The 12,189-nt window shown below is 33.6% G+C and overlaps 1 protein-coding gene across 2 annotated transcripts in view; it reads left to right on the forward strand.

The window, feature by feature from the left end:
- PPP4R3B (protein phosphatase 4 regulatory subunit 3B) overlaps positions 1–12,189 on the forward strand; it is a 48,912-nt gene that overhangs the window by 34,475 nt on the left and 2,248 nt on the right. Inside the window, exons 12-15 of one of the 2 annotated variants that reach the window (XM_061155411.1) lie at positions 2,209–2,378; positions 4,304–4,443; positions 4,848–5,011; positions 6,445–6,647. In XM_061155411.1, coding sequence (XP_061011394.1) covers positions 2,209–2,378; positions 4,304–4,443; positions 4,848–5,011; positions 6,445–6,647 — 677 coding nt within the window. Of the gene's footprint in view, positions 1–2,208; positions 2,379–4,303; positions 4,444–4,826; positions 5,012–6,444; positions 6,648–12,189 lie in introns of both variants that reach the window. The other variant, XM_061155410.1, reaches the window with a different exon arrangement.

Genomic DNA, 12,189 nt, shown 5'->3' on the forward strand with positions numbered 1-12,189 from the left:
AGTTGGCTTGTGCAGGCTTCTCATTGCAATAGCTTCTCTTACTGTGGAGCATGGGCTCCAGGACCCGCAGACTTGAGTAGCTGTGACATACGGGCTCAGTAGTCCAGTTCCCAGGCTCTGGAGCACAGGCTCCGTAGTTGTGGCACACAGGCTTTGTTGCTCCAGGGCACATGGAATCTTCCCCATCGGGGATCAAATCGGGGTCTCCTGCACACATGCTCAGTTGTGTCCAGCTCTTTGCATCCCCGGGATGGTAGTCCACCAGGCTCCTCTGTTGATGGGGCTTTCCAGGCAAAAATACTGGAATGAGTTGCCATTTCCTTCTCCAGGAAATCTCTCCAACCCAGGGATCGAACCCATGTCTCCTGCCTTGCAGGCAGATCCTTTACCATCTGAGCCGCCAGGGAAGCCCAGGAATATGGAGTCTTAAGCACTAAACCACCAGCGAAGTTCCCTAGCTTTTCTTTGGATGGATAACCAATTGTGCTAACACTAAATAAACTATATTTTCTTTACTGAATTAAAATACTTTTGATGCATAATAAGTTACCATATACATTTGTCTTATGTCTGAATCATCTGTGCTTTTATTTCACAAGATAAAATGAATGAGAATGTTTATTTTGTCATTATAATATCTCTGGTATAAAGTTTAATATCTGCCTAGCACCTCTTCTGTTTTCTTTTTCATAATTTTCTTGGTTCTTAGAGTTGTTCTTCCACAGCAACTTAAAAATAACTTTATCCAGTTCATCCTGATTAGATTTACATTAAACCTTTATATTTTGAAAGAATTAATGTTCTCATGCTAGATTTTCCTGTATGGCTTTCTATAAATAGTCCCTTCTGAAATGACTGCTTATTGGTCCTATTTAAATGGATATATCATAATTGAATGAATATCCAGTATTTAAATGTTTATATTGCTTTAAGATTTAAATTATTATAAACAATGCTGTTTTAACTATAGCTTTGTGTGCATGTTCATTCACCAGCAACATATGAAATTGCCTGTTTTCTCAGGTCTTTGCCAGTACTTCAGTCTTCTTAATCGTAAATAAACTAGTTCTTATCCTACTATAAAAAGAGGTGATGTTTTCAGTCTAGCACTTCTGTCCACACCTGTTTTAAGTGTTACAGTGATCACACATTCATACCTTATGTGGCCTATTTCTGTTTTATTTTCAGATAATATTTAGAACCTCTTTCGATAGACACAACTTCTTCTTTTAGTAACTTCCATCTGTGAACGAGGGTTTGTAATGAAACTAACTTAGAAAGTCGGAAGCTTTGTGTTTTAAAGGATGTGGCTTAGTGGTATCTATAGAATAAATTAAGCTATCTAGGAGAGAGGTTACAAGTTAAAAGATAAACATAAAAATAAGGGATTGAAATTAGTTTATGTTTCATCAAAGTTTTAGTAATATTGCTAAATTTGTTTAGTTTTATTTAACTAGGGAAAGACTAAAGGGAAATTTTCATTTCAGTATTCTAAAATGTGAAAAGCCAAATTATACTGCTTATTTATTGCTCTGTCACTCTTTTACAAATACAATCTGATCTGCCATAGTACATATTTTGCCAAAGGTTAAACAGCTTATTATAATCTGGAGGTAGTGTTGGTTCACGGATGATTTTCCCAAGGCAAAGAAAACTGGAATAGCCTTCACCAGAAAAGTAAAGCAACCCCTTAGCTCTCCTGTATACAGGTAGCAGGAGCACTTTGGCTGTATTTTCAGAAAATTTAAAAGAAGCACCTAATTCCAAAGCTCCTCCCACTCCCTTTTCCCCTCTGTCCCCCAAAGAGTTAATGAAGTCTTGGCTCTTGGCAGGTTGCACCATTCATGTTCCTTTCCTAATGACAGCCCCTGCTGATTCTAAGCTGCTTTCACTATATTGTCTCATGTCTACCAGCACTGCTCTAAATAGTGCCAGCATTTGTATTGTGTGGGTTTTGTGTATTTTCTAATCTCTCTGCCTTGTAGCTCTCTGCTTACCAGTTGTTGGAATTTTGTTAGCTCCCTACATAAGTTTTAAAAGTTTTGAGTGGTCTTTCCTTAATTCTATTTTTCTCAAAACCCAATTATTTTTAATGTAGTTTTGCTTTTTACTTTAGATGAACATGTACATTTTTTTATGTAGAAATACCTGTACAATAATTAATATTAGTAAGATTATTCACTTATTTCCTGTGTTTTTTTTAATTAGGTGCTCTTCGTTTTATGAGGCGAATAATTGGCCTAAAAGATGAATTTTACAATCGTTACATCACCAAGGGAAATCTTTTTGAGCCAGTTGTAAATGCTCTTCTGGATAATGGAACTCGGTACAATCTGTTGAACTCAGCTGTTATTGAGTTATTTGAATTTATAAGAGTGGTAAGTTTATATTAAAAGATTCTTTGTTAAAAAAATAGATATGTTTAGTGATGTTAATATTTTACATTGTGAACTTACCATAGTATTTTAAATCATGTTTACTCTATATTCTTCTCAGTTCCTTTTTTTTGGCTAAATGGCTCAGGATATTTAGCATATGTGGATGTTTCACTCTGGCATGCCATTGATATGATCTCTGTGATCTATTGTAAGGGTAGTGATAAAAATGAATAGAAAAGTTGAAGATAATTCCCTTGGTAGACATTGATACAAGATGCATAAAAGGTAGGATGTTATGATGGAATTTTAAGTTGAAGAGACTGTTAGGTAAACTATTCCAACTGCCTTATTTTATTGATGAGGGCTTGAGACACCCAAAGAGATTAGCTGACCTACTCAAATGCATTCATTTGTTTAGGAGCACAGTCAGGGCTTGAAGATATGGTGCAGCTCAGTCTCGGGCAGCTAAAGAATTGTCATAAAAGATCTAGAGAAAGCTCTATGTGAATAGCAGGGATAAGATGAAAACTGAAGAACTGGTACAGTAAATTTACCCTGTCCCACACACTGAAATGATTCCACTGGCAGACATGGCCACTTGATCAGAAAGAACTTGAAAAAAGAAAATCAAAGCTAGAAATTCATTCTCTACTTTTGTTTCTTGCAAGTCAAATTTGAACTGATGACACACTATTCTCATGTCAACATTATTTGGCAGACTGTTTTTCTTAGAGTAGTCATTTGCTATGAGTACGTTTTGCAAAAAGGATGAAGAAGATAGAAAGAAGTTCTAGCCTTAGAAAAAAGGGAAAATAGTTAACTAGCTCACCAACTTTCTGAACCCAGGTTCACAGCACACTGTTCTGTGAATTAGAGATTAATTTTTATATTTTTTTCCTTTAAAATTTTTGTTGAGATACAGATCAAATGAAGTGTAGGGTTCATAATGCCATCCTTATTCCTATGATTGAATTTGTTTTTCTGAAAATAATTTTGAATGGTTGATAAATACCCTTTGAAGCCCAAGACTTACCTTTTTTTCCTTTCAATATGTAACAACCATTTTACCTTGGGTTCTAATTTTTCTCCTTTGCATATTTTTTGATTCAGATATTCAGGGGAACTAGTTTAAAGACTTAAAAATTCTGAAAGTTCAGATTATGGTTTATTTTTAAAGAAACAACATGTATACTTTAGTCCTGGATCACAACCTATTTTTAATAATAAGCCTGCTTTTCACCATGCATTTGCACTGATTGCTTAAAATCATTCATTAAGAATTTAGAATTTATTACTATTGGTCTAGAGAACTGGAAATACACAGGAAGTCAAGTTGTTTTATCAGATATGTGTATGTGATATAGTTGGAGGAATCTTGTTTATTTTTTAGTAAGACTTATCTTGCTTTGATAGTTAAACAAGGAATCATTAAGTAATATCTTCAGTGTTTTTTGAAAATATAATTTCAAAATCTGCTTTCTAACTAGGTGTGCACTCTTGATCAGGCCATCCAGTCTCTCACAGCCTCAATTTTCCCTTTCTTTAAAATAAGGACAATAAAGTCTATTTCATAGAATTGTTACGAGCGTCAAGTGAAATTGTATGTGAAAGTGCTTATTTTAAGTTGTAAAGTACTATTATGTAAATGCAAAAAATAAATAGGTGACATAAAGTAAATACATTTATGTTTCAAATGTTCTGTATAGTCTCCCAGAAGGGCTTCAAGGAATTGCTTCTTTTTTTTTCCCCAAGTTTTCTTTGGAGTCCTGGCTCATGTATAAAGAAACTAGGACGTTTATTTTTGGAAGGTGATTTGAAAAACCTTTATTTCGATCAGTTTTGGAACTATAAAAAAAAACTTTTTTAAGTTTTTCTTCTAGTAAGTATTGTATTATATTTGAAATGCAAATTTTGTGCTTATACAGGAAGATATCAAGTCTCTTACTGCACATATAGTTGAAAACTTTTATAAAGCACTTGAATCGATTGAATATGTTCAGACATTCAAAGGATTGAAGACTAAATATGAGCAAGAAAAAGACAGACAAAATCAGAAACTGAACAGGTATTTTTTAAGTATATTACATTTATAACCTATAAAATTATGTCCAAAGCCGTATGTAGTTTGATCTTACATACAAAATTTACCCAGGAATTTTCTTTCTATCATTAGAAAATACAGGGTTGTATAGGACGGTAGGCTGTTCTCCCTACCCTGAATCCTTTATATAAAAAATTACTGCTCCATATCTTAACTCAAGGTAAATTTTTAGGTTAGTGTACAAACATCCTTGGAGTGTTCTCTGGTTACATCTTCTTTCACAACTGGTTATAAGTTATACTCAGTTAAAATTATTTCACCTCCTCTTGGTTATACATATTTATTCTCATTTAAACTGGTCAGGAATTTTAAGTCATTACTCAATACTTGTGATATATTTCTTACAGTGTACCATCTATATTACGTAGTAACAGATTTCGCAGAGATGCAAAGGCCTTGGAAGAGGATGAAGAAATGTGGTTTAATGAAGATGATGAGGAGGAAGGAAAAACAGTTGTGGCACCAGTGGAAAAATCTAAGACAGAAGATGATTTTCCAGATAGTTATGAAAAATTCATGGAGACTAAAAAAGGTATTAAAGTGTTGAATTTTTGATTAGCTCATTCTCTTATTTAGTATAGAAATTATATAGTTGCTTGTGAGGTTGTGATCACAGTTTATAAAGCATGAAGGACATGAATTTTATGCTAAATAAAAACCTTTTAAAACAAAATTATCACTTTTTTAAAATCTGATTTTTCAAAACATTTCTCATGTTTAAAATATTTTTCTTGAAACTTGCTTTTTTGTGATGCTCTTCATTTGCTATTTAGAAATTGCATTGTCTGTTTATACTTTGCCTTCTGTGAACAGTTATGGCTTTATTTTTATACTGAAGTCTCCAATAATGATAGAGATCCATAGAAACTTTCCAGTGCACTCTGTCATTTACAGGTGAGGAAACTAAGCTTAAAGAGACAAGTACTTTACTCTTTGAAATTTTTTAATTGTTAATAAAGCTTTCATAAAGATAAAATGTCAAGAGGAAAAGTAATAGTAAAATTTCCTGTCTTTCAAATATGTTTAACTTGTCTGTAAAACTAAGATCTTACTAGTGTTTTTCAAAAGAAGCAATCACTTTTAATTCTATGACTTGAGCAATTACCACTATTGGAGAGTACCATACTGTATTTATCTTGAAGGGCAAAAGCACTTCCTAGATTTTATGTAAGTTTGTGATTTTGAGTGTTAGATTTTTCTTAAGGCATTTCTCACAAGTTAGTGTTTCATGAATTTCTTACTACATTTTCCTTGAAACTCTTGTTACCAGCCTCACTCATTTTCTCCTCACTACTGCCGTAAGTTCTATTTACTTCAGCCTCGAGGAGCAAATAACCTGTGAAAATGTCCTAAGAAACAGGTACCTTTTGGTAGCCAAATTCTGTTTTTACTCATTACACCCACTGCCCTGACTACTGTCAAAAGAGGCAGTGAGGCAATACCTGAAGTACTGCATACAGTTAAGAATCATATATAAAAATAGTATGAGCCAGATGTTAAAAGATAGTAGACACCCTTGTCATAAAGGAAACAGATAAAGGAACCTGGAATATTCGGAAAACAAATAAGCATGATCATAATCATTTTCTTTAGGCATTTGGAATATTATTGACTTGTGAGAGAGATTATTAGGTTTTCATGAGTATGGAAGTGTAGAATCAGTGAGTGGACGCTTTAGAGAGACAATTAAAAAAAGAGAGACAGCAAGTGAGATCTTGGGAGGGTCCTAGATAGAGCAGTGGAGAATTCTAGGGGAGGGTGGCTCATCAGTTACCTGATTCTTAAGGTGCCTTCTAAACCTGGGATTTCTAAGATGACAGCTAATGAAGACATATCACTGTACTCATCATGCTCTGCCCTCTTAGTTCTTACAAAAAAGCAAAAGTTTTAAATTATTGTTCTTTTCAGATGCTTTGACTTAGCAGTATTTACCAACAAAGATTCAAATATTTATGTTTCCTTTAGCAAAGGAAAGTGAAGATAAGGAAAACCTTCCAAAAAGGACATCTTCTGGTGGCTTCAAATTTACTTTCTCCCACTCCACCAGTGCTGCTAATGGAACAAACAGCACAAACAGCAAATCTGGAGTGGCTCAGACACCACCAGCAAGTTCTAATGGATCCTCTTCCAAAACCACCAACTTGGCCACATCTGTAACAGCCAGCAAGGTATGTGATACTGCCCTGCACACAAACAAACTCTGCTGTTTTCATCTGTAAAATTATTTCATGTTTCCTGAAGAAAAATTGGATAATAAAAATAATTTCAAAGAAGATAAAAAGTTGCACACATTGTCATAAGAAAATGACTGCTAACATCTGACTGCTTGTTCTTTAGGTGTGCGGGTTTATCTGACACAATTATGCTCTTTGTATAAGCACAGTTTTGTATCTTGCTTTTATTTGTTATAAGAATTTTTCTATGTTATTAAAACATTGTTGATGACTAGAATTTCATTTTATTTAGCTGTATCATAGTATTTGTAAGCATCCCCTCCCCCCACCAGTACTTTGGAGCACATAAGTTGATTCCGATATTTCACTGACTACTGCTACTGTTGCATTTTAAATTATTTTCTTGGATAGATGAGTAAAAATGTTTTTGAACATATTGTCAAATTCCTCTCCAGAAAGACTATACCAGTTAGTTACCATAAGCATTGTATAAGTGTGCTTCGCTCACTGCCACTTTGGCAGTGTTATTATAATGATTTTTAATCTTTACTCACTCAGTAGTGGAAACAATATTAATATATATCTCATTCCCCAGTTGTATCTTTTGTTACTAGTGAAGTTGAATATTATCTCTTTTGATTTGTTCTTCTGTTTATTGTCTATTCATAGTCTTGCCTTTTTAAAATTGGTTTGTTGTTTTAGTGAGTGAGTCTTTAAGAATATTATTAATAGCCTGTTTGTCATTCACAGAGCAAATGTATTTCCCAGTGGTTACCTTTTTTATGTAAAATAGTTTAAATTGTATATAAAATGTTTTGATTTCCTTTACAGTATCATTATATGTAAAATATCCTTTTCCCCAAAAAGGAGTGGCTTAAAAATGAAAAGGCATAAATACAGGACAACTTTAGTATAAGGGTAGAAGGACAAGAGAAGGCCATAGTCAAAAACCTAACTGAAGTCAAGCTTGTTTTAAACATAAAACACAAGTCTGAGTTTATTTTAATTTTTTTCTTTTTTTTTTACAAAAATGTAGCATCTTTCTTAAGTATTTCTAGCAAAGTGGGTTCTTGACTAATTATTACAGAAATAGCATTTTCAATGGGATTCTTCTGTTTTGTAAAACACAGTTTATGTTATGGAACAAGAATTTTTAAGTTTTCATTTTTTTGATAGGATAATTTAGTGTAATATTGTGACACTATATTAAGAATATTATATTGTTTGGGTTCAGATCTTGACTCTGCCTCTTTTTAGCTGTTTAATCTCTCCAGGCTTTAGTTTTCTCATTTTAAATAGGAATAACCTCCTTTATCAGTTTGTTGTGAAAATTAAATTATTTAATAAATGTAAAGAGCTTAGAACACTATTTGACACAACTCAATATATACTAGCTTTTTTTTTTTTAAGTTAAAATAATATATATACTTGCTTTTAAAAGGCAAACAGTATTAAAATTATGGGGGAAAAAACAGTCCTCTTTTCCTCTCCACAGAGAAAGCTTGGATCTCTTCTGTTAATACCTGTTTCTAAACAGTATGCTAATACTGACATATTGTTTTACCACTCCTTACCACATCCTCACCCTTATTACTCCCTGTATCACAATTTTTGGTTAAAACAATATTTGATAATCTTATAGCTATAACAATGTAAATATTTTTATTCGTTAATTTTTTCCTGCTCTTTTTTTCTATAGTATATTTTGCTTTGTAACTTTTTTTTTAATAATTGCCACCATTTTTTCGTTCGTTGCAGCAGTTACATGCCTCTCACTCATTCTTTCAGTACCTCTCAAGTTAGTTTCCACATAGTCTGTTCCTTGGAGGTGTCTCTCTTGAAGACCGCCATCTTGCCCCAGCCGGAATCGCTCGCTCTCTGGACTCGCTGCATAGCCGTTGTCTTAAGGCCATTCTGCCATCACCCTAACACTTCCTTTGCCTTTCTTTTTTTCTTACATTGACTGTTTCCTAGATCTCGAGTCTCTGTTCTCTTTCTTGATTTTCCATTTCATTTTATTGGAGCATACCCTCTCTGTTTCCTGAGAAAAGGATTTCATGAGAGAGAAAGTGTAAGACCTGGCATGTAGGAAGATGTCATTATTGTATCCCCATATTTGATTGACAGTTTAACTGAATGTAGAAGGAACCAAATTAGAAATAATTTTCTTCCAAAAATTTGAAGTTATTGCTGCCAAGAAATCCAGAGACATTCTTATTCCTAATTCTTTGTGTGTGAATTTAATTTGTCTTTCTTGGAAGCATTTGGAGTTTTATCCCTGTATTCTCTAACTTAAAAATGAAATACTTTGGGCTTTCTCAATTAAAAGTCATGACCTTTAGTTTTGGGACACTTTATATTCTTTCACTATAGCTTTCTGTTTGGATATTGTGCCTTGTTAATTTATCTTATAATACTCATAATTTTTCTCTCCTTTTACTCATTTTTTTTAATGGTTCTATTTGCTTGGTTGTCTCCCTGAGTTTTCAGTTTATTATCCTTCTAGATAATTTTTTATTTATGAACAAGCAAAATCAAGTGCAAACACACAAATGCTTATTTCACCCTTACGACACTAACAGCAGATTGCCAAATACATTTGATCTACACTTTTGGGGGGAACAGATAGAAAAATAGCAATTGTTCTTAGAAAACAAATTAATTGTTCAGTCACTCAAGACTATCACAGAAATTTGATATTAAGCAATATAGGAGCTCACAGAGTAAAGCACTAGTTATATTGGCTCTCAACCTTTTTTCAAGAAACTGACCACATTTCTAATTGGTCAGGTTCTTTATCACCAATGGTCCTTTAACCATTTTCACCATCATTGTTTTTCAGGTGTCCAGAAAATTGATTCATAGATAGATAAGTTCTTTTTTAGATTGTTTTCCATTATAGGTTATTACAAGATATTGAATATACTCCCTGTGCTATACAGCAGGTCCTTCATGGTTATCTCTTTTACATATGGTATTGTGTATATGTTAATCCCAAACTCCTAATTTATCCTCTCCCTCCTCCCTTTCCCCTTTGGTAATCATAATTTTCTTTTCTATGTCTGTGAGTCTGTTTCTGTTTTTAAATAAGTTCATTTATATCATTCTTTCTAGATTCCATGTATAAGCAATACCATGTTTGTTTTTCTGATTTACTTCATATGATAATCTCTAGGTCTCTCCATGTTGCTGCAAATGGCATTATTTCATTCTTTTTCATAGCTGATTAATATACCACTGTGTATGTATACCACATCTTCTTTATCCAGTCATCCATTGATGAATACTTAGGTTGCTTCCATGTCTTGCCTATTGTAAATTGTGCTGCTCTGAACATTGGAGTGCAAGGATCTTTTTGAATTATAGTTTGTCAGAATATATGCCCAGGAGTGAGATTACTGTATCATATGGTAACTCTAGTTTTTTAAGGAACCCCTGCGCACTGTTCTCCATAGTGGCTGCACCAGTTTACATTACCACCAATACCGTAAGTGAGTTCCTTTTTCTCCACGCCCTCTTCAGCATTTATTATGTGTAGACTTTTTTTGATGATGGCCGTTCTGACCAGAGGAGGTAATACCTCGTTATAGTTTTGATTTGCATTTCTCTAATAATTAGCAACACTGAGCATCTTTTCATGTGCCTGTTGGCCATCTGTATGTCTTCTTTGAGGAAGTGTCTATTTAGCTTTTCTGCCCAGTTTTTAATAGGGGTTTTTTTTTTATGTTGACTTGAACAGTTTTATTAATTTTGAATTTTAACCCCTTACTGGTCATATCATTTACAAATATTTTCTCCCATTCAATAAGTTGTTTTTTCATCTTTGCTTTGCAAAAGCTTTTAAGTTTAATTAGGTCCCATTTGTCTGTTTTTGCTTTGTTTTAGGAAACTGATCCAAAAAAATAATGTCATAGTCTTCTGCCTTTGTTTTTATCTAGGAGTTTTGTAGTATTTGGCCTTACATTCAGGGCTTTAATCCATTTCGAGTTTATTTTTGTATATGGTATTAGAAAACATTCTGATTTCATTTAAGACATGTTTATGTAGACAAATTTATTTGTCCCTTTTCACCCTGGCACCTTATCCTGCCTGCCCTTCGCTGTGTCCAAAGTCCTGAAATGCAGAACCTTTGTGGTTCCTCTTCCTTATGGTGGTTGTTGGTGGGTGAGCTGGAATCTCCTGGTGGGAGATCTCCTGGTGGGGGTGGGCACGCAGTAGGGGAATGAATTATAGAATTGAGGACTCAGTTGTCTGTTTCACTGGCTCCACCATTAACTGTCTTCCCTGCTCTCCCTAGTATTTTGGTGCTCTTTCTTTCTGTTTGCTGGGATTAAGACAAATCAGTCTGCTTCCTTCTCATTTCTATATTCTCCTGAAAATACTTTCTTGACTTTGTTCTCCATTAAAAATGAGTTGTTGTGCCTCCCTGATTTCTTTCTCCAAAAATGCCTTGACATCTTTCCTCTGCTGTTTTTTCGTTTCCTTTTTGGTCTTTGTTATATGTTGTCAGAAACAAAAAATTTTAAAGAGAGTATAATCCCTGGGAAAGCAATCCAACAAGGAATTTAACTTTGGTGATGTATCCGTACCATGGAATACTAGAGTTTATAAGAATGATATAGAACTTTGTTTACTAACATCAAAAGCGGATATTTATTTAAAAACAACATTTATAGTTGTATATGAAAAGTCAATCAAATTCTTCACAGTATATGCATCTGTGGATTTATAGTCCTTTTACTTCCAATATTTCTTATTTTGTATTTTTATTCTTTCTGTATGCTAAACATCATTTTTAAATGTATAATGAGTTTATGGTGTGTATATGTATAGATAATATAGATAAAATTGAAAAATTGTGTAGCTGAGTGTTTCAGACAATATTTATTGATCTTACGCCAAAAATTATTTTTAATTGTTAACCTTTTGGAACTGAAATGTGTGTACCTTGTGATATATAGGATTAAAAGCAGAATTAAAACTTTCATTTGCTGTCATTCCTGTGACTGTCAGACTGGTGCCTTTTGTACTGTAATTATGTCTTCTACCTCTTACCTCCACTCGTCCACTTTGTTTGACTAGAAACCAAATAATAATGATTATGGTAATAGTAGTTAATATCAATTAGCAAATAGTAACTACATACCAAGCACTGTACCAAGGGCTTTATAAGTTTTAAATTTAGCCACACTGCTTCTTGCTTATCCAAATTAAGATATGTGTGTTATCAAGTTGACAAAGAAGCAGAAAGATGCTCACTTATGTAAGTTTTATCTGGTTCACAGACTTTCTGATAACTGCTTCTAGCTGCTCAGAGCCCTTTGTTGATTAATATTGAAGTGCTTCGATTATATTCTGGTAAAGTGTTAATGCCAGATGCTTGGATTCTTTAGGTATGAAGCTACTTAGGTTTGAAATATGACTTGACTTCTATTGTATTTGCTTATCCTATTGAGATCTTAAGGGTTTGAACTAGATGTAGTGTATAAATTTCATGGGATTGGCTCATCTTAATGCATACCTGAGGACATATAAT

The sequence above is a fragment of the Dama dama genome, chromosome 11 (assembly GCF_033118175.1).
Source record: "Dama dama isolate Ldn47 chromosome 11, ASM3311817v1, whole genome shotgun sequence".
Classification (NCBI taxonomy): domain Eukaryota; kingdom Metazoa; phylum Chordata; class Mammalia; order Artiodactyla; family Cervidae; genus Dama; species Dama dama.